The following is a 22,056-nucleotide window of genomic DNA, read 5'->3' on the forward strand; positions in this document are numbered from 1 at the left end:
TGGTAGTCCAACCCACTACCTTTGGTGTTAAGGCGAAGTGAATTAAGGCACATTTAATTAAGGTAGAGTTAATTAAGGCACTCAAACCCACACTTATGGTGGGAGTCAAGCCCTTGACCTTTGGTGGGAGTTGAACGCACTTGGAGGTATGGGCGAACCGGTAATATCTCCAAGTTGGATTCAAATTGACCTCGTGAAGGTCGAGAGTCAAACCCTCGACCTTTGGTGTTAGTCGAACCCACGACCCAACATAGACATATGGGTGAACTGGCAATATCTCCAAGTTGGGTTCCAATTGACATCTTGAAAGTCTAGCGTTGAACCTACTACCTTTGGTGTTAAGGCATAGTTAATTAAGGTATGTTTAATTAAACCACAGTCAATCAAGGTAGAGATCATTAAGGCACTCGAACCCACGACCTTTGGTGGGAGAAAGCAAGTGATAAGAAGTAACATTGCATTAGGATGAACATGTCAAGTAATGTAATGAATGTCTTGTGAGCAGGCAGGCTTTTGTCTACGTCCTCTTTAGTGTATGCTAAAATGACTGTCAACTTTACTTTCCGGTTCCTGCGAAGGACGTGTCAATGAGATTCCGCTGTAGCTTGAAATAAAGCTTGGCACACTAACCCCCCTATTCTAGAACGTTCCTCCTCTCAACAGTCCACCTCGTCTTGAAAAAGTGGATGGCAGTGCTGTGTTTCGACAGGAGTGGTCATTTCACTTCGTTGACATTCCACGGCAAGTCTTGAGATTCTTCTTCAATCGAGGGGTGGCGCTGTTCTCGACCATGTGAAGTGGAGGAAGAGCGTTGAGTCAAGGATCATTTGAGAGAGCAGAAGTTGCTTAAAACCACTAAGAAAAACAGCAAATTAAAAACTGCAAGTCATTTTGTTTTGTTACATTTTGCCTTGTGAACATGTTTTGATCTTCGTTGCCCTTGTTTCATTGGACTCTGTCATTGTTAAACTTTAGCATAACAGTCGTACCGATGAGGTTTCAATGTTTCAGTTGCAAAACTTTGCAGGCTCCAAAAAAATAAGTCCCAGTGAATTGCATCTTCTCCGGAAGCACGTGTGAACAAATAAGTGCCAGAGACCAGCAATACTGTAATTGCCTGGTCAAAAGCACTGCTCTGTGCAGTAAAGATCTCGCAGAAAATTTGTGGATTGCACCTAATGCCAGCAGCCTGCTGTCAGCTGCCGCCATGCATATATGTTTTGTGATCATGATGGCCCCCCAACACTAGGATGCATGTTTGCGATGACAATGTGAACAATGATGCAGTAACACAAAGACGGTGCACTTTCTTTCATCATCACTGAGGTGCTTGTAAGCTTAATACCCGTTGATGTTTTCTTCTGAATGGCCACTGGTGTATTTGGAAACATACCCACAAGCACAAATGGAGCGCACCCACTGCAGTTTCTATACAGCGCAATAGTTAGCGCAGTAAAATGTTTTCACACAAGAAATAATAAAGCCTGTGTTAAGAGAATTTTTTGTTTTTATTCTTGTCACAAACGCTCAAGGTGCAGGAATGCAGGGTGTAGAGATTTCATTCAGCCAAAACTTCAGAATAAGATCGCTTTCCTAAATTACAGGAAAGAAATGTGTAGTTTTCAGAGAAATTCAATGAAGCTAAGATCAGGAAATGAGAAAAGTTACGTTGCAGGTTTTATTATATCAAGCTTTATAATGTGAACATATGATTGTAAGCACCTGTCTTCAATAAATCATCAGTTGCGATTCAGCACCCCTTCTTTGCAATTCTTTCTGTCCGCTCCTATAATCTTGGCAGCACTGCTGCTCAGTTCTGGACCAGTCACTGTATGCTCAGCTTTGTTCTTTATGGGAGTGCCAACTAGATGTCTCCATTTTGCTGTCAGGTTTACGCCAGATTTCATGCTGTCACTTGTGGAGCACACGTTAGAGCTGCAGACAAGCCTGGGCCCTGGCCGGGTGGCCTACAAGATGTCGGCAACAGTGCCGCGACAGTACCTGGGTCTGTGCCAGGCGTCGCTGCCTCGCCCTCGCTGGGAGCCCTTCATGCAGTGCTGTGCCCTTAGTGCTGCAATCTTCCTGCTACTCTGCGCGTTGGCGTATGCCTACCTGGAGAGAGACCGCATCCTTCACACAAGCTTCTACCCGCTCACCACATTGACCGACCAGGGAGCTGTGGCACACCCAACTGGAAGGCTGCAGGCATTCGACCTGCGTTCCTTGGCCGCTTCCCCGTCCGGTTCACAAGGGGTTGCAGCTGACAGCCAGTGCTTGAGTCAAAGGTTTGTGGCAAATGCTGCTTGTGTAAGGGATACTCAAGCATGTTGCAAACATAGGTTTCTATGAAACAGGATCAGTGGTAGACAAAACCTGATTTAGCGCAACTCACTCAGATATGGAAGACCAATTAGCCCCTCTCAACAAGCGTTGTTAAGTGTCATGAATACAGTCCGTGCGTGTATGAGTAAAGTACCTATGTTTGAACTTTCGAAATGCCTGTTATAATTAAATTATGTTTACTACAGTTCAGCCTGTTATAACGAACTCAATAGTTCTGCAGAATGTGGTCATTATATAATTAGTTCATTATATGTGGACTCTCCCTTCAAAATGCACGAAAATTAATGACGCCGTAGCTGGCATCGGCAGTTAATATTTTAAACCACTTTGTTCTGAAAATAAGGATTTCAGTACCTTCATTTTTGTACCCGGTACTTCTCTGCATCTAACTGCAAATTTCTGTCACAAACGTCATTTAAGGAATGAAATGCAGTGTCAGAGTTCCGTGCGCCCAGTTCGGTCATGCTTTCATGCTTTGAAACTTCACAAACACTCTCCTTTTACAGCGATCAGGTTTGAATTGTTAATTGTAACAGTATGGCGCTTTTGAAATTTTTTTTTTATATTGGGATGCAGCTTCAATAAGTTGGGTCAGAATATTGTAAATGCCATGAAATTCAGTCATTATATAACTGATAGATTCTTATATGTGGGATCATTATAAGTGGGGTTGACTTTACGCATAAGAAAAAAATTGCAGTCTACCTGCCTTTTTGAATGCTAAAAAAGGGGCTCATTTACGTGTCCCCTAAAAGCAAGCATTGCATTTGAAACAAAATTTGTCCTGCTTTAGACGGTAGTTCTAGGTTCAGCCTCGAAGCAAGGGGAATTTTACTTCATCAGTCGTGTTTTGTTTTTAGGAGCACTAAATAACTTTGTAACATTCCGCTAGTCAGGTGGGTAGCTCTTTTTTCTTTTTTTTTAAGTACGATTTCCCTGCCTTGTTAGTTTTCCCAAAACATTTTGCATTGTTCACTGCATGAGCTGACGTTTGCTTGCTGAACATTTTTTTTAATGCGGCTATATTCGTCATGAAAACTGCGAAACCAAATTTATCCAACTAATGCTCACTGCATATTGCACATGGAACTGTCAGAGGAATCCAGATGGAAGTTTCTTTGGGAATGGCAAGGACATCGCAGCTTCCTTAGGACCACATGGGGGCAGCTTTTTGAAACATTTGTTTGGCCAAAGCATACTTTTTGCAGCCATGCACATCAATTATCTTATCGGTGAGAATGAGCTACCTGCAGTGTTCTATGTTGCAGCTCTATGAGTTGAATGTTTGCATAGCAGTCATACATGAAGTGATTTGCATTTCCTCACTGGCTTCTCTAGTGTCACTTGCATTGCACACATTATAGTTAAATTGGAAAGAATAAACACTAGTACAGTAAAATTGTGTCTTGCCAGACGTATCATGATACAGATACAAGATACTCAAAGAGTATATAAGATAGTATCTCAGATGCATGTATCTTCGATACTGCCCAGCACTGCTATTAAGGCATACTCCCAACGTGGTGTTGTGCATGGTCCTAATGCAAGAATAAAGCAGCACAAAGCGTTCCTGTTCTTGTGCGGCCCCACTACAGTCTATGGTGATGATGACTTCGCCGAGTTGTTTTGGTTTTACACTGGCACCGCCTTTGCCCTACTGTGTCACGCAGTTGCGATGCCTGCACTTAGCAAGCTCCTGTGGTCGTCCAGTTTAACCAGGGCACAACCAAATACCTTTGACTTATCAGGAGATTGATGTCATTGAATAATGCGTAAACTTGCCGGGACGAGAAGGTGAATTCTAAGGATTCAATGTTCGAAGTTCGTGAGAGTTAAAGAGATTTTACTGTTGTGTTGACAGAGCTTTCTATAGCTGAAAACATTGTCTTGGAACCAGAATCTCAAAAGTTCAGTGGGAAATTGTCATGCAAAATAATGACATCTATGTTTTATCCAATCTATGCTTCAAAAACCATCTTTTCTGTCAGTGGATGAATTGAATTGCATACTGCAAGCACCTTCCAAGTGTGGTGCTGTTAGGACTTTTTAAACTTGTATCATTGTAGTGTAATGGTAGTTCTACTAGTGATTTTAGCCACATTTGCAAATAAGTGTGCTCTGTGCCTTCAGTGCTAACACTGTTGAACGTAAATTGTCCTCTTTCTGCTGCTATCATTTATTGTCAGATTGTTTTCTCTTCTCATCCAGCTACAGCAGAGCACCAAGCAGCTGCAGCAGCAAACGCAAGAGTCATGATATGCAGCAACAGCACACAGGGCCATGCAGGGTCGACACATCATGCCAGGTGTCGACCAGCAGGAGCTCTATATCCTTATCGCGGTCGCCAGACTCTGAGCACCACCCTACACGAGACCCAGACACTGACCGGGGTGGGAACCGAAATGGTGTGCGGCGCCGCACCAATGCCAGGCAGAAGCAGGAAACTGGCGTACAGGCGTCTTTGCCATCAATGAGGTCGGAGTCACCAGTGCGTCCGAAGCAGGCAATGGCATCTTCAGTGCTGGTCAAGAAAGCCGTAGATGAGAGGCAACTGGTGGCATGGTGGAAGTTCATAACGTGGTTTGGCTCAGAAGCATGGAGCAGGGAACGCAGCGTAGAGGCAGTGGCAAGTGTCGCAACTCAGACAGCGGGTGAGAAGCAAGTACTAGTAGGCGAAAAGAAAGAAGATGACAGGAAGAGCAGGCGCAAGAAAATGGTGATCGAAGAGGAGACTTCTTCAACAACGACCGAGACATCAAATGCGGATTCTGACCTGAGTGAAAAGGCAAGGTTTTCAAAGTTTTACCGCTTCGGATGATGCGCGAAAACATTACTCCTGTTCTCATCGTTGGAAAGCAGCACACCTGTTGTCAAACTTCCCTGTTTTCCATTCCTTTATCATCTTCCGTGCTGCTTTCCAATAATGATCAAGAACTAGCTCTCTCAACTTTCAGTGTTATTTCAGTTCCTCGTGTCTTTGCACTGCAATAAAAGAAAAAAAAAAGCGTGTGTATGTGTTTTTGATGGGCCTCATATGTGTTGCAAGTGTCAAACAAATAAGTTGCAGATTTCAAACTGAAGAACGAGAGGCTTCAAATAATAGAAATATCTTGCCTTGTCGATAGCATAATGACAAAATATGGCCACAAAATATTAATGCAGATGGGTTGAGCTATAAATGTTGGACATTTAACGTAAAGGTTTCGTGGGTGGTCCTTTGTGCCATTTTGTCAAAGAAACAATCTGTTTATTTTTCTTTTGTTGCATCCATGCTTCCAAAGGGAAGAATATATGATTGCATTTTAAAATTTTCTCATCTGATGTGCCCCTATTTCTTGCTGCAGGATCATACATTGCTGCATCTACCAGATGTGTGCACATCAGCCAAGTTGATGAAAGGCAAGCGGCCAAAGCTAAAAGGTTGCCCTGAACCAGGCAGCAGCAGAATTCTGGCCGAGGCCAGCAACCAGTCACCTTTCGGCACGCCTCTTTTCGCATCTGATGCAAACCTTGTAGACGAAAGCTTCGAGGCCAGCGCAAAGCCAAAAACGCACAAAAAGACCAAAATTGAGAGGAAGAGAGCACATGATGAAGAAATAATCAGGCCAAGGTACGTGCTTGTTGTTGCAGTGGGAGACTTGTAGGCTCCTTTATACGAGTACACTTTAACTAATAACGATTCCAGGTATGATAATCAGTTACAATGGCCACATTTCACTGCATTTACAATTTTTTAAGCATACCTACTGAGACTGCACCCAGATAAGATGAACATTGATTCTTTGTACTTTTACAATGACCACTTGAAACATGATCGTGGCGTAAAGAGGGTGAGCAAGCACTGCATGCGGATTTCAGAAATCTTGCGAAAGCTCACTCGTTTTCCTGGTACAGCCCCATGGGCAGTTACCATGCCATTATCAAACATCACGCTCTGACAATGCTTCATTTGTGTTGTTGCTGGCTGCAGATAACGGCTTGCAATGATGTTCTACCTTACAAACTACATACATAGTCAGTACACTTCTACATTGTAATTCGGAAAGCGCATGTCTCCTCCTTTACTGTGGCCATGGCTGTGCATGGCTGTTTGCATGACTGAGCGCATATGCAGGCCACGCACTGTATCTTGGAGGTAATCTATGCCGGCTGCAAAGGTTAAGCGAGCCGAGAGGGCTGGTCGCATCTCGAGTGCTGTCTTTATGTTCGCCTAAGGTTGAAAGTCACATAATCTCACGTTTCAGAGATACGTTGAAGCGAGAGGCAGCATGAAGCGTCCTCTCCCCTCTGTTTGCTATCTTCATCACACCAGCATTGTGACAGCGAATGTTCAGGGTCTTTGTGCGAGATCTGTTCATGTTTATTTACCTCTGGGTGCATGAAACCATACTTGTTAATTTAATTCATAGGTGAATGGTTACCACAACTTATATGGCCGATAAAGCTATAAAAATTAGTGCATGTAGTTGTCTAATACTTTCCTATCACTATCAATGCTTTGCCTTTTGGGTGAAATGGCAATTCATCATATTTACTGCACAAAACATTATGGTAGCTACTGACCCATCAGACCTTTGCATTTCGCTTGGATTTGTCCAAAAAGCAGTCCACGGGAGTAAGAAATTTTGTTTGAAGTAACTGTTGCATGGTTTTTGTAGTTAGAATTCGCAGGAGTTATTCCTTATTCAAATAGATTAGAACTTCATTGATACGATCTCATTACATACAATTTCCTGGCACCAACATTTGCAATAGAGAACACAAAAAATGACCTAATATAGTAACACTATTTTTTGACCGGTTCATAGCTTCCAGGAAAAACCAATCTTTTGGCACTAATGTGCAGTTCACTGCAAACTGTGATCGAATGATACGTTTTCCAGCCACCAGATCCCTTGTAAACAAGAAAAGGCACGAGGCATGCATGGTCGAGAGCAGTAGCCGCCCACCGCAGCAGCTTCCCCGCAATACTCGCCCACCCATCTCACGTGGAAGCGCTGACACACACTCAAGTTTCTATTGTGGTACCAGCAATAGACGATATGCAAAAGTCCGCAAGCAGGCTTTCCCACACGGCTACCTTGCCCTAACCAGTATGGCCGCATTCCGATTTCTCGTTAGTACAGCTTCGAAAGCTGAAACACGTTTTTAAAGCTTGAATGGTGTGGAGAATGGACAGCGGCAGGAATATATCGCCCTCCCGCATGTTGGCGTTTCAATTATGACTTCAGCCTGAGGTCCACCATCTTGGTTACATCAAATTATGTGTGTGGTGAAGCGCTTTCTTTATTTGCTTAATACATGATTGTTGTGATGCAGGAGACTAAAGGTGACGTTAAGGGTCACTTGGATAGGCCTCTAGCACCACATTGTACATTCGCCACACTTCTGTTCACCACATCTATTGTGCCTCCGGATTGCATGCCACATTCACAGCTATCACCACCAACCCTAGTGCGATGTGCATCTTCACCTACCTGTTTCATAGCACATGAGGCGTAGTGCGTTGGAAGCATACCACACGCATTGAATAGGCAATAGCCCAAACACTCCACTGTTCCATGCTGCAGGCTGTGCGAAGCAAGCATAACGTTTCATTCTGATGGCATCGTAGGCATTGTATTCCTATGTCATCACCAGCTAGATTTCATTTTGGTTTCCTGTTGCCATCTTAAAACACTACACAACAGAAAAACTACAGGAGTCTCGAGTAGCCAGCATGTGTCGCGCCTCGATAGGCATCAACTTGACATGCGGTTTACGTCAATGCACATTGGCAACGATTCGCATCAGCAACGATTCACGTCCAGTGTGCACGTCAAACTTCCTGCCAAAATTCTCCATTCTAAGAAGCTGCTGACCCAGGCCAAATGTACTTCTCCAGAAATGCTTTTGCACCGTCAACAGCAGCTGCGAGGCAGTACAGGAAGTCAGTGCGCTGTCCACCGCTAGAGACTCGCTTGTGCACCTTGCTTGTAGGTTCGATGCTCCCTTCTCCCACAGTGTCATGTGCCTAACCACCAGCAACGAGAGCACTTGCAGCCACTGCTGACGGTGCATGCGCATTTCTGTAAATGTCCATTCGAGGAGCACAAACGTAAGCTTGCCGAGGCTACAAAAATGATAGTGCGCGTCTCTGGCTGCTTGGGTCCAACCAGCTTGGAGGCATTGGCATCTTGTGCTGAAAAGACTCATGCAACGCTTCACATTACATAGATGTCAACTACAATTCAGTGTCAAATTTTTTAGTGACCTCAGTTCGTATGTTTTCCCAGTTAATACTTTCTTTCTCGCCTTTTTCCCCGGAAGGTATAAACGAGGTTCTACTCTACATAGAACTTTGCAGGGACAAACAGAACAGTTCGAATTATTTGTCAATTTGAATAAAGAGATTTTTAATTATGGGGATTTCGTTGTGCTGCCAAATGGATCAGTAGTGTGTCTTGGTGTTCGTTCTGCCTCTTGTTTAATTCGATCTGCCATATAACTCTCCCACTCTAGTCGTTCTGTCAGGATCAAATTAACAGAAGTCGACTGTATTTCAAAAAGCAATGATGCCGGATTTTCTTCTTTAGATTGACATATTAACGTTTGACGTAATAGTTCTGCAGAAACCCACAAGGTGGAGAGAAGTAATTAATAAAAGGAAATGAGACATGCACCCAAACATAGCTAATTGCTACAAAGGAGACCCATACGGGTTCCTCAAAAGAAAAAAAAACCCCGCAGTTGAAGAAAAATTCGTCCTCGTTTGGGACTCGAACCCAGAATCACCGCCTTTCTGGAACAGCCGCTCTACCATCTGAGCTAACCAGGATGCTAATAGATGGCAATGGCGAAGCCGAATTCATCAACAACTCGAAGCAAAGGCAAGTTTGACATAATAGTTCTGCTGAAACCCACAAGGTATGGAAAATTAATTAATAAAGGGAAATGAGACATCCACCCAAACGTAGCTAATTGCTACAAATTTTCTTCAACTGCAGGGCTATTTCTTTTGAGGAACCTGTATGGGTTTCCTTCGTAGCAATTAGCTACGTTTGGGCGGATGTCTCATTTCCCTTTATTAATTCCTTCTCTCCACCTTGTGGGTTTCCGCAGAACTGTTACGTCAAACTATTGCCTTTGCTTCAAGTTGTTGATAAATTCAACTTTGCCCTGCCACCTGCTAGCCACTTGGTTAGCTCAGATGGTAGAGCAGCTGCCCTGGAAAGGCGGTGGTCCTGGGTTCGAGTCCCGGATCAGGATGAATTTTTCTTCAACTGTGGGTTTCTTTCTTTTGAAGAACCCACATGGGTTTCCTTTGTAGCAATTAGCTACGTTTGGGTGGATGTCTCATTTCCCTTTATTAATTACAGATTACCATTACACATAAATTAGGCGGGTTGTTTGTTATGAAAACTTGCGCCTAGCTGTAGAAAGATGCTAGAAACAAAAATGAAGATACTCAAAATTCGATTTTTGGATTGAATTAGCATTGAATCGTAATTACTGACACCAGCTTCAGTGTAAATTCTTGCACATGTGAAAAGGAGAGTTCACATATAACGAAGAACTGATATGACGATTACTTTTCATGGAACTATTGCGTTCATTAAAAGCTGGTTCAACTGTATGTGTGAAAGGCAAGCCTGTAGCAGGTTGCACCGTCAGTTTTATGTCCTCTGTTGTATTACGTTGCCTCTTTGGCTACATGTGTCATATTAACCCTTTACAGACGAGTGTTGCCTACAGGCAACACACCTGGAAATTATTTTCTTTAGTTTCGAGGTTTTTAGTAGGGATTTTCCAGCAAAATGTCTTAGCCCAACACTAAGTCATAGGCAGCAAATGTCATTTGACGGATTGCAGTAGGAACAGAGGATGAGGAAGAAGTTTGGCATGTAACTCAGTTTCTATTGATAGCATGGTAAGAGGGGAAAGGCTGATGAAATATTCCTGTCTGTACTCCTATCCCACGAGTAATGTAGAGAAAAGGCGATGTACTCCTCTGTTTCACATTGTACAAAAATTGTCTGTTCAAATTTTAAACAAAGCCAAAGGTGGCTTTTGGCGAATTTAGCTTCATATGTTCTGCCTGATATTGCCCACAAGCATTGAACCCATAGCAGAAAAAGTTTCTGCAAAATATCTTTTTTTTTAAATTTTCGTTGAATGTTCTTACTTTGGGCATTTTGCACATTTCTACGAAAAATAAACAGTTTCTTCAGCTATTGTGATGTTTTGTCCTTACCAATTTAGCACCTTGAAATTTATTTTGTGAGAACCTGCATGTTCCCAGTTTTGGTTAAACTTTGATTGTAATTCGAAATACTTGCCCATCAGTCGGTTTGACTAAATATTCAGTAAACTGAGTGAAATTTGTATGGCACTGATTACATAAATCCTTTACCTGCCGCTATTGCTTAGTGACTATGGTGTTGGGCTGCTAAGCATGGGGGGGGGGGGGGGTGGAGGTGGCGGGATTGGATCTCGGCCACAGCGGACACATTTCTATGGGGGCAAAATGCAAAAACAACCATGTGCTTAGATTTAGGTGCACGTTAATAAACCCCAGGTGGTCCATATTTCCGGAGTCCCCCACTACAACGTGCCTCATAATCAGATCATTGCTTTGGCACCTAAAATCCCATAATTTAATTTTACATAAATCAGCTAAGGCTTTTGTAGTGAGCTTCAGTTTCTATTGAGAAGAGTAAACTTCTAGCTAATCTTGGGTTTGTGGTGAATGCTACATGGTTAATTTGATTAGAAACTTTTTCAATGTAACATCTTGTGTTATGACATGAACATTTCCTTAATAATCTGAGTTTAAGCTTAGAAATCCAATTGTTGACTTGGAACTTAAGAATACCATTCATTTTTGTTGGCTGGCTTGATATGTATGGAGAATCATCTTGCAGTTTGCAGTGAAGCCTGTAGCCATTTTATACTTGTTCTAAAGCTGCAGTTTAATTTATACAATGACTTCTCATGCACTTTTTCTAACTACATGCTCTTTTTTGTTTTTGCCACTTCAGCACATTGGAGCTGCCTTACAAGCCGAAGACAAGCATAGAAACCAAAGAACCACATGTACCGCAACCTGAAGTCTTAAGGCTATCCACTGAACTCAGGAAATCAGCTGAAATTAAAATGAAAGGTAATTTGCTCCTCAAGTAGACAGAGTCATTTAGATTAACTTTCTCCACAACAGCAGCTAGAAGTGCTTTTTTCGATGTGCCTAGCCTAGGGGTTTTCAAACTGGGCTCTGCTGGACGAACGGTATCGTACAGTTCCGTGAGCAGTCGGAACAAATCTGACCCCATCCGGTTTTTCTGCATTGACTTCCACAATTTATTGATTTGTAGAATAAATTTTACATTGCATTTTAGATTTAACCAGACCATTATATGTCACATATGCACTTCAGTAGTTTGCGAGTAGCAAAAGACCCACGCAGAAGTGCACCAGACTCATTATTGCACAACTTCCAAGCCCATGGTGGCAGGACCAAGTGCTTTTATAGAGACACTAAAGAAAAATTATTCGAGCTAACCTTTCAATAGTACCAAAAAAAGCCACTCTTACAGAAAGAACGCACTTCGTATACCAGGCACAAGAATGAATGACTGATGACTACGCCTCCTTGAAATTCTCGCACCAGCTCACCATGACATCATGGATTTTGAATGCATTTGTTTGAGCCTAGCTAAATTTTTATCTGGAAAAATAAACTGCATTGTATTCTAAATTATTCGGAGACTGAACTTGCAAAATTTCAAGAACATTTACAATACCACAGTGGCCAAAATGCGAAAAAGTACTTTGCAATCTGTGACGTCACACTGATGTACCTGCTAGGGCAGTTTCAGCGTGAAATTCAGAAATTAAGCTTTAAATGTCATTTTCTCTTCTAATAATCAACCTATTATCGTGGAATGAACGAAAGTAGAGTTCCAGAATAATTCATTGATCTAAAGTGATTCAGTATATCTCTAATGTCCTTTTAATTTATGCTAGCATGCACATATTGTAACATGCAAGTGAGAGTCAACTTGGAAGTTCTGCAAGCTAAGAGTCACTTGTTTGCCTGGTTCACTCTTGTTGTTGGCAAATGATGATGTTGACCTTTTAAATGGCATAATGTGACAGTCACACTGGGCACGTTCATGCATAATTTGTGACTGAGGCGCGTCAGTGTCTGCAAGGAGCTGTTTTGATACAGGCCGCTTTGCTGTCGCACTACGCGTTGGTTTTGCAACAAAAACACACGACAAGCATTTTGATGTGCGCAAAGGACACTGCTGCATGCTGGGCAACATGAGCATTTGCAACATGTGCAAGCACATCGAGGCACCCTAGCAGCCGCCCGAGAAGAACGGCCCTCCTCCCTCGCCACAGGAGAGGGCACGGATCTGGGCGCCGTTCGTCGCTTGCGCACACAACGTTGAACCGCGTTCGCCGGCTCGCCCTCACACGCTTTGGCTCATACGGAAGGAACTTCACGGCGACGATGATGGCAGAAATGAACCTGGAGTGTCCCTATAATGCTAGCCTAATAAAATCAACTTTTGTGCATCCAACAATTTATTTGCATGAAGAAGCCGTTTTAATGCGCAGTGCTAGAACAGTAGCCACATGGACCACGTGCGAAGCACCAGGAAAAAAATATTGCTTGTCTGTGTGTTATCCCGAGGTCCTTATCAAGAGCGATGGTCTTCAAGATTAAACATAACATGCTAAACTGTAAACAATGGAAGCCACATGCAGACACAGCACTGATGCTACTTTGGTTAGGTAGATCCAGAGGCGATATAAGTCACTGCTTCCGCCCTTATTTCCCTATTTAGTGGCACTTTGAAGCAAAAGTTGGAAATGGCTGCATGTTAACCTTTGCATTTCCCATGGAAGCAAGGTTTAGCATGTTTGTGCATTATGCTATGTCAAATCTGATGGAATATTGTGCTGTGTAAATATGCGTCCAGATACAGATACTGCAGGATTCTTGCTTTGGCCAAATAGCTCTGATCTGCCAAGGTGCATTCAAAAACATTCTTCCGCATGAATGTTGCTTAGACAGAATGTTGCCTTTCGAGAGTAAATGTATTACTTGGAGATGATCAAAAACTGAGTGTTAGTAAACAGGGCTCTAATGCTATAGCCAGTTTGTCGAAGGAACAGGTCAATTTAGCTCCATATTTATAGTAGTACCTCATTGTTGTTTGCATCCAAAGTTGTAAGCTACAGTACCGTTACTTTGCGCTTTTTCATTGAATGATCAACAAAATATTTCTTGCAGCACGGTCTTCTTCATTTGAGAGTGAGCCTGACTTGCACTTGAGGAGAAGCTCGCCACCTCCGCTATGGGATTCTCCAAAGGAAGCTAGGTGTGCCCCAGGTGAGTAGGTGCACTCAGAGTTTTGAATAGCTTGTAGCAGTGGCAGCCATTCTTGGAGCTAGCTTTGAGCCCCACAAATGCATGAACTTGTGAAATTACAAATTGCGGTGTTCTAGATGTGAAATGTAATAGAAACAGGGCCCTTTTCATTGAGAGGTGCTGATGCAAAAAAAAAAAAAAAAGCAGACAATACCAAGGGCTGTATGGATCACTTTCAGGGGTAGTGTCACTTTTATATGTTTGGAAATAGCCTCACTCTTGGTGCATAGTGATTTGCTAAACCATTGGCAGCGTGTTCATTGCTCCAGTAAGAAAACCTGCTGGGCGTGATGTCGCACATAAATGAAGCAAACCCCAAAAGTGATCAACCAATTATACGAGCCCAGATGCTACACTGCTGTCGTGCTTAGCAGTTGTCTGCTTTTATACCGAGCTATTTTTCATGTGCACAGTCGTCAACCACTAAGTCAATTTTACAGTAACTACCTAAATGCCTGAATATCCGGAAGTCCAAAATATTGAATTCACTAAAAAATAAATTACTTTATTCCACATGTGGCCAAAAAAGCTCATTAGCATGTTGCTACACACACACGATAGACTGCAACCTGATCAGTCCATATTTCGACCATTGTCACGCTGTCGCCACAGGTAGACTTACAGTCTATACATGCACAGAATCTCCATCCCCTGACAATTTAAACAAAAATTGAATGCACTCCAATAGTCAAATGATAGCAGGTTTCCTTGCAATAGTCATTGTCACTTGTTGGCCCTTGCCGCCCTTATCAGCAAGGACATTGAGGCTGTAGTTTACACTGTTTGAAACTGCTTGACAGTTCTGGATCGCAGAATTTTGTGATAGCAATCAGTTAAGTTGCCTAGAATTTTTTCACTATATAACATAAAGGAACAAACACAGGACGCTCCGAATTCACACGAGAAATCAAATTACAGAAATGCAGGCATTACAACTTTGTGGCTTCGTTTGGCTTGTCCCTTGGTTTGGGTACAGCCAGTGACTTCTTTATTGGCTAAGCTTCGCTACAGTCGCCTTCGAGAAGGTGCCAGTAACATATTAAGACAACAGTATTGCTATTTCTGCATGACTCTGTGGCCAAATTAGCATGCGGTCGTGCAAGCAAAGTCTAAATTATCGAACAGCAAGAATTTCCAAGGCATCAGTGTCCGAATTATCGGTCAATCTTTGTAAACATAGGGTCACACCCTTCCGTATTAATGCATTATACTAGTTAATTAATGCACAATATTAATGCTCAAGGAGGTCCAGAATAAAGAAATTTGGAGTTTAGCACAGCTTGAATAGCCAGAAGGAACTTTCTTTTAAACTAATCCAGCTACCAGCACTTCAGTTACATTGTCTGCTGACACCACATTGGGAGGAGAGCGCTGAGACTGTTGCCATGGCAACAAAATTCCAAGCATATAACGGTAAGCAGTCGCCATCATTGTGCCTAGAAACATCAGAAGCCAGAAAAGTGGGCAGGGGAGCTTTTTATCCTCTCTCACTTGTAGCTTGGTAGTTTGCACTGTTGACCCTTGTTACGGTTGGTGTGTAGCACCCCGTGCAAAAAAGGATGCTCGACCACCATGCTTCATCAAAATTAAGGGTGAATTCCCAATTTTTTGTTGTCGTCTCGAGGGGTTGCCGGTCTGGCTGGCACCCCGCAGTGCTTACAGGCCCCTTTGTGTGCGTGCGACTTTAGAGGGACCCTTTCCACGAACCGTCAAGCTCTACAGGAGAACTTCCGTGAACCAACGTCGCCTAGAAGAATGAATCAATCGCCCATCCACAATTGGACGTGCTTTCCGCGAACCAAGCAGGCCCCGCGGGTTGCCGCCAGAGGAAGCAAGCCCGTACCACCTCACCTGGGAGCATGAATCAGCAGCCCATCCCCGACCAGGCACCAGGGTTGCCACAAGCGGAGGCGGCGCCATGCAAGTTCATCGTGGAGAAGTGATCAGCTGCCCATCCACAACCAGACTCAGTGCCTGTCATGTGATGTTGACGTGAGCAAGATCCCGCCTACGAATTTAGTGGGCCTATTTAAAAGGGCCCCGCAATGTACTTTTTCACTTCATTCTCTTCTTCTCATTTTTCACCAACCATTGACTATACCATGCAAGTTTTGCACTAGAAATAATGTCATCCTTGACTGGTTGCCATGGTCTACTGGACGCCTGCAGCCTGCCGACAACGCCACGCGACCCAATAGTAACGTTGGTTGAGCTTCGATAAACAGGCATCGCACCAACTCAGCAGCGGTGGGGTACGCTACCCTGGAGAACACAACACCCTCCATGGTTGCTTAGTGGCCATGGTGTTGCGCTGCTAAGCACAAGGTCGGGGGATCAAATCTTGGCCATGGCAGCCACATTTTGATGGGGGCAAAATGCAAAAACACCCACGGTACTTAGATTTCAGTGTATGTTAAAGAACCCCAGGTGGTCAATTTCAATCCGGAGACCCTGCTATGGTGTGCCTCATGATCAGATTGTGATTTTGGCACGTAACAGCCCATAATTTAATTTTTAATTACTGTTTCCACCGTGTTGTGCTATAATTTTTTTCTATGCTCATAGGATCGCAGTAGTAGCTGACATTGTTAATAACTTTCTACAGATCTCGTGTACAGATGGTAATATAGGATAAAAGTTACATTTTATGGAGATGGATGCCAGATAAGGCATAAGCAAAGCCATTGACAAGGTTTGTACTTGCCATCGTCCTCATGCTAGAAGAGCTAGCTCTCTGAGAGTTCACATTTTCATTCGTGCCACATTTCACTAGCGAATTGGTAATACCGGGGTCCTTCTATACTTTCCTTCTGGTCACGAAAGTTCCCTGAAAGTTTCATCTAGGTATGTAAGGTGGCACCGGTGGAGCTGGAGAGTAGAAAGGGGTCAATCTGCCACAGCAGATGGCCAGGCTGCGCAATCATGCTAATATTTCACCAGGAAAGGTGCCTCTCCCACATTTATTTCAGCATGTTTGCAGAGTGAACATACAATGGGAACTTTTTGTGAAATAATTTAGCTTGCGATGTGTTTGCACTTAAATGATACGCTGCGGTGTTGTACGATTGACATGGCTCCCTAGTATCATCCCTCACACAAAAAGTTTTGCTCAGCTGTCTCTATTTACACATTATCCTGTTAGTTAGATTAGTTACTTAAATTTGCTTAGTTAGTTTAGTTACTTGATTATTTGGGGTAGCTAGGTAGTTTAGTTACGCTTAATTATTTGGTTAATTACTTTAATTATAGATAATTAGCTGGTTAGTTTTGTAGTTTGATCAGCTTTTCTTGTTTTGTTCAGTTAATGAATTATATTTCTAGTTTGCCAGTTAATTGTTCTGTTAGAATAGCTTTGAAGTTTGTTATGTACATTATATTTGGTTAAGGATGGTTATTAGTCTAGTTACATAGCTAATCATTTAGTTGTTAATATTTTCAGTTCAGTTAGTTTCATTACATATGAGTTAGTTTTATTGTTAAGTTATTTTAGTTCAGTTTAATTACATTAGTTATGTTAGTTATTATTTAGTTTACATAGTTCTTACATTGGATGTTAGTTATTAGTTTGTTTTGTTAGTTTAGTTAATTAGCCGTATGTATATTTGATTATTAGCTATATTTCTCCAGTTAATTAGTTTAATTGTTATGTTAGTTCTATTTGGTGATAGGTTCGTTAAGTATTAGTTTGGTCATGTTAAGTTACTTATTAGTGAGCTTAGTTAAGTAATTATTGAGCTTAGTTACTTATTACAGTAAAGCCTCATTATAATGAAGTCAGATTTTAAGCTAAAATAATTTGTTATATCCAACTTGTCATGGTTGCTTAGTGGCTATGGTGTTGCACTGCTAAACACGAGGTCGCTAGATCAAATCACAGCCACGGCGGCAGTATTTCAATGGGGGCTAAATGCAAAAAACACCCATGTACTTAGATTTAAATGCACTATAAAGAATCCCAGGTGGTCTGAATCAATCTGGAGTCCTCCACTATGGCCTGCCCCATAATCAGTTTGTGGTTCTGGCTCATAAAACAGCACCATTTAAATTAATTCATTATGTCCAATATTTGTTGTAAAGGTATGCATATAAACTCCTGCCAGCAAGTGTGCACTTAAGCTCAATGAAAGGGCGCCTAAAGAGCTTGAACATGGACAACACAAACTTGCAAGAATGCGCAATTTTTACATTTAATGTTTGATATAAACTTGTCACCACACCTTTCATTCTGTGCTGAAGATCAAAAATAAACACACCCACTGCGATGCTGGCCACATGCACAAATCAGTTTATTTTAAAAACAACGTAATCTTTGTTTGGCAGCACTTGAGGGCATTCGACAAGACAAACTTGTGATTTGCATGATGGAATGACAAAGCACAGATTGCATGAAGAGGTGGCGGGGTTGAGAGTTTGGTCACGAGCTGGTCAGCTGATGCTGGCTACTTTCGCTGCCCCTAGATAGCGTGGCACGCAACAAGAGCAGGCGATTCAAACTCGTCTGCTATCACGATTCAAACGATAAAAATGTTGTGTTTATTAGAGTTTTTTTTACTCTTTGACCTATTTGAGCCACATGAACAGAAAAACCAACTTCGGTACAACCGATCCGGCCTCAAATTTTGAATTTTTTCTTTCATTATGCAAACAGAACTCCCATTGAAACAAAGCATGGACCAACCAAACTTTGCTTTAGTTCGTTTTATCTGATATTTCGCTATATACGTTTGTGGTAACAAGGTTCCACTGTAGTTAGGTAATTAGTTCAGTTTGCTTTGTCAATCGATTTAGTTCAGTTAGTTATTATATACTTTAGTTATGTTTGCTATTAGTGAGTTTAGTTAGCTGTCTTATTAGTTATAGATTTAGCTTACTTAATTAAGTTTAGCTTTTTAGGTAGTTATTAGTTTAGTTAATAAGTTATTTACCCTTGCAGCTGGACCGACATGCAGGCACACAACAAATGTTAGACATTGTCGCTATCGCGAAGCATGCTGTCACTACATGGAGAGAGATGTACCATGCAAAAGGTGTAATGTGAGCAGCTACTCTAGAATATGCATCTGTTATCTGGTCACCTCACTGCGTATCCAAGCTTGTATCCAAGATGTATCCAACCTTGAGGCTGTGCAGAAGCTGTTAGATATATATTTAATTGATACGATTGTAATTTCTCCCCTTCTCTGCATGCTGGCCTGCTGTCGCTTGAGCCGTTGGCACATAGGCGCACGTGTGAAAGGATTATAATGTTGCTCAAGATTGTACATGCTTCTGTCGTTGTCGACGTACCTGTGACATTTGTTAGTTCCTCGGTACATGTAACACGAAGAGCCAATCCTTTGAATATTGTTCCCTTTCGAGCTCAATTAGATAGCTTCAAATTTTATTTCTTGCCATTTATCATTGAATTGTGGAATAACGTACATACTGATCTCCGAGAATTGCCACATGAGCGTTTTCTAGACGAAGTTCATTTGCATGTGACATGTTGATTGTGTGTTGTCTTGATGTACGTACCCACTCCTGCTGTGTCTCAAATCTGAGGCAGCAGTATATGTAAATAAATAAATAAAATAAGAACCAGCAATTCAGGCCTGTTATGCATAATTAATTAAAAATGCAACATGCAAGTGCTCTGTAGCTGATTTCGAACAGTAGAATAGTCCCATGTGTACCTTTTAAAATCTGAGTTAGGCCACTGTTACAAATGCAGGGGAACCCAGAAAAGAAACGATGCATTGTAATTTCAAAATTGTTCACATGTAAATTTTTAAACACTGCGTGGAAATTTGCACATTGTGCCGACTATGTTCACATGCCATGGCAGTCGACTCTCATGCACACGTGGGCATTTGCACATAACGCCTGTGGACGCTGTCTGACATCAACTCCGATGGCCTTCTACTGGCGCCAGTGACATGGTGTGTCCACTGCAAGTGCTATATGAAGTGCTCCCATGGCGTTATGTGGGAGTTTCATGAACTCATGACCAGAATAAAAGTATTCAAGGACCTTGGTAATATATTAGACACATTGGCCTAGACATTCACAGCTTTGTGCATGTCTAGCTTTTTATTATTATTTTCTTTTCTTTTTTCACTCCATTTTACGGTGCTGCTGCAGAATGACCAGCTGTATGAAAGCACTGCACCTTATTGCAGAAATACGCTCAGCCTATACTATTAAAAACAAGTCTGAGAAGACAATGCAAGCATCAATTTTGTTTTCGTGCAATAAGCTAAATACAGATCTGGGTCTGACTTGTTAAAGTCGCAGCAAATTCGCAGCTGAAAATATGAAAGGCAGGTGGTAAATTGAAGTGCTTTTAGTTGTATGGGAACATTAATTCAGTGTTTCCAGAGCTGCTTAAGAAAGAACAGCGAGTTGTAAACATGATAGTGGGTTATTTAATTCATTGGCTGCCGGCAGAGTTTCTGAACATGGATGCTTCCATGGGCAGTCAGCCCACAGACTTGCTCTTGTCTCTTATTTCCTTTTCATGGCATGGCACTGCACTGAATTTAAAATATAATTTTGTTGTGTAAGTTTTGTGATAGTGGTAAAGGTTGATTGAAGAGTTTGTGGGTGCAGTTCTCACCAGTGCCTCTTGATTATACTATCACATTAGCATTTTATTAAGTAGGAATGCAATTATAATGTTCTGGTACAGTGGTAGCAGTTAGTTCGTGGGCGTCTTTAGTAACTTTCATGGCCCTTTGTATTTTTAGTACCTTGCTTCTCTTGTGTAGTGTAAACAAAGCAAGGTCCTCTTTCTCTGGTGGTGCTTCTGCTCTGATCTATGCTCCATGCATAAACTGCTTTTGTGTGCTTTGCAGATGACGCATTGGCAGAAATAGCCAGGCAGACGGAAAACTTTGCGCTTCAGCAAAAGAGCACACGGATGAGCCGTCCACTGAGCTATTCTGCAGCTGTGGCCGGTTCCAGCTCAGCCAGGCCATCGAGGGCACCAGGCAGTCCGCCTCGTCCTCCTGCACCTCCTACCAGCCGCAGCCCTGGTGAGTTTAGCCTCCGGATCATGGGCCCTCATGCTTTTTTACTTCAAGAAACACAGTCGCTTTCAAAAAAGGCAAAAAAAAAAGTATTGTTCTTGAGATCTGCCCACATGCACACATACAACCATAGGTACCCCTGCAGAGGCGTCTGCGTCAGCAGGCGTTTGGTGTGTTGTGGCACCACGTACCCGAGCACGTGAGAGTTTTACCCTCCTACGTGTAGTCTGCAGAAAGGGAGATCCTGGGGGTTGAGCCGATTCCGGTTGTTCGGATCTTCAAGGCCCAAAGGTGAAGGCAACACACCTCGTTGGCCTCTGCTTCACATAGGCGGCACCTCTGGACTGATGCACCTGAAAGAAAATGGCAGTCGCCTTTTCTTGTCTCGCTCTCCTTAAATATTCATCTCTCTCTCTCTCACTTTTTGGCTTTGCTTGTCTTCTCTTTTCCATTTGCTTCCTTTCTTCTTGGTGGCAAGAGTTAACCCTGTATGGCTATCCTACCTTGGTTACACCATATTTGGTTATAGTGACGGCGTACGACTGGCATTGTGCAGACTTGTATGCAAGCTCTGCCTTGTCCCCTCTTTGGGCTCTGTGGTAGGTTGTCTGCGCTGTTGCCAAACATACACATCTGTTGTCTGTAATTGGCGTCTGAAAAGATGCCGCACCGAAGCACCATTCTATTTCTCCTTTCAGAGGAATGCTCCATCATTTCCCAAATACTATGCAGTCCACAGTGAAAACAACATACCACTAAGAAAGTTCTCTCCATTCCTGGTGGCCAAGTGCCTGAAAGACACAATTGGACCGACATACAAAGCCTAAAGAATGTCTAATGGGGACCTCCTCTTAGAACTAAATGGAAAAAATCAAGCACAAGAGCTCTCAGAACTTACCAGTATTGGTGACCCAAAAGACAATTTCAGCCCACAGAACACTAAATACAAGCAGGGGTGTGATATCTGAGGAGGACTTTCTGGGCTTGAATGATAAGGAACTGCTGGAAGGTTACCAGGAACGAAATGTGACCAAAGTAAAAAAAAATTTCATCCCCAGAAATGACCAAGAAATCCTGACAGAACGTGTTATAGTACCCACCTTTGGAACAAGCGTAATGCCTACCTTGCTGGACGCAGGTTTTGTCAAAGTAAACGTAGGACCATATATTCCGAACCTCTGACGATGTCTTAAATGCCAAAGGTTTGGACATGCATCACATGCATGCAGAGGACAAACCTGTGCAAAATGCAGCTCCAACGATCACCAATCTGGCAATTGCACTTCT

At 42.5% G+C, this 22,056-nt stretch overlaps 1 protein-coding gene across 4 annotated transcripts in view; it reads left to right on the forward strand.

Moving 5' to 3' along the window:
* The window catches only part of Tmem131 (Transmembrane protein 131), a 96,867-nt gene that overhangs the window by 46,899 nt on the left and 27,912 nt on the right, over positions 1 to 22,056 (forward strand). For all 4 annotated transcript variants that reach the window (XM_065446853.2, XM_070535427.1, XM_070535429.1 and 1 more), the window contains exons 27-32: positions 1,890 to 2,285; positions 4,552 to 5,128; positions 5,688 to 5,953; positions 11,364 to 11,485; positions 13,625 to 13,723; positions 20,596 to 20,775. In XM_065446853.2, the coding sequence (XP_065302925.2) occupies positions 1,890 to 2,285; positions 4,552 to 5,128; positions 5,688 to 5,953; positions 11,364 to 11,485; positions 13,625 to 13,723; positions 20,596 to 20,775 (1,640 nt within the window). The remainder of the gene's footprint in view (positions 1 to 1,889; positions 2,286 to 4,551; positions 5,129 to 5,687; positions 5,954 to 11,363; positions 11,486 to 13,624; positions 13,724 to 20,595; positions 20,776 to 22,056) is intronic.

This window comes from Dermacentor albipictus, chromosome 3 (assembly GCF_038994185.2).
Source record: "Dermacentor albipictus isolate Rhodes 1998 colony chromosome 3, USDA_Dalb.pri_finalv2, whole genome shotgun sequence".
Lineage (NCBI taxonomy): Eukaryota > Metazoa > Arthropoda > Arachnida > Ixodida > Ixodidae > Dermacentor > Dermacentor albipictus.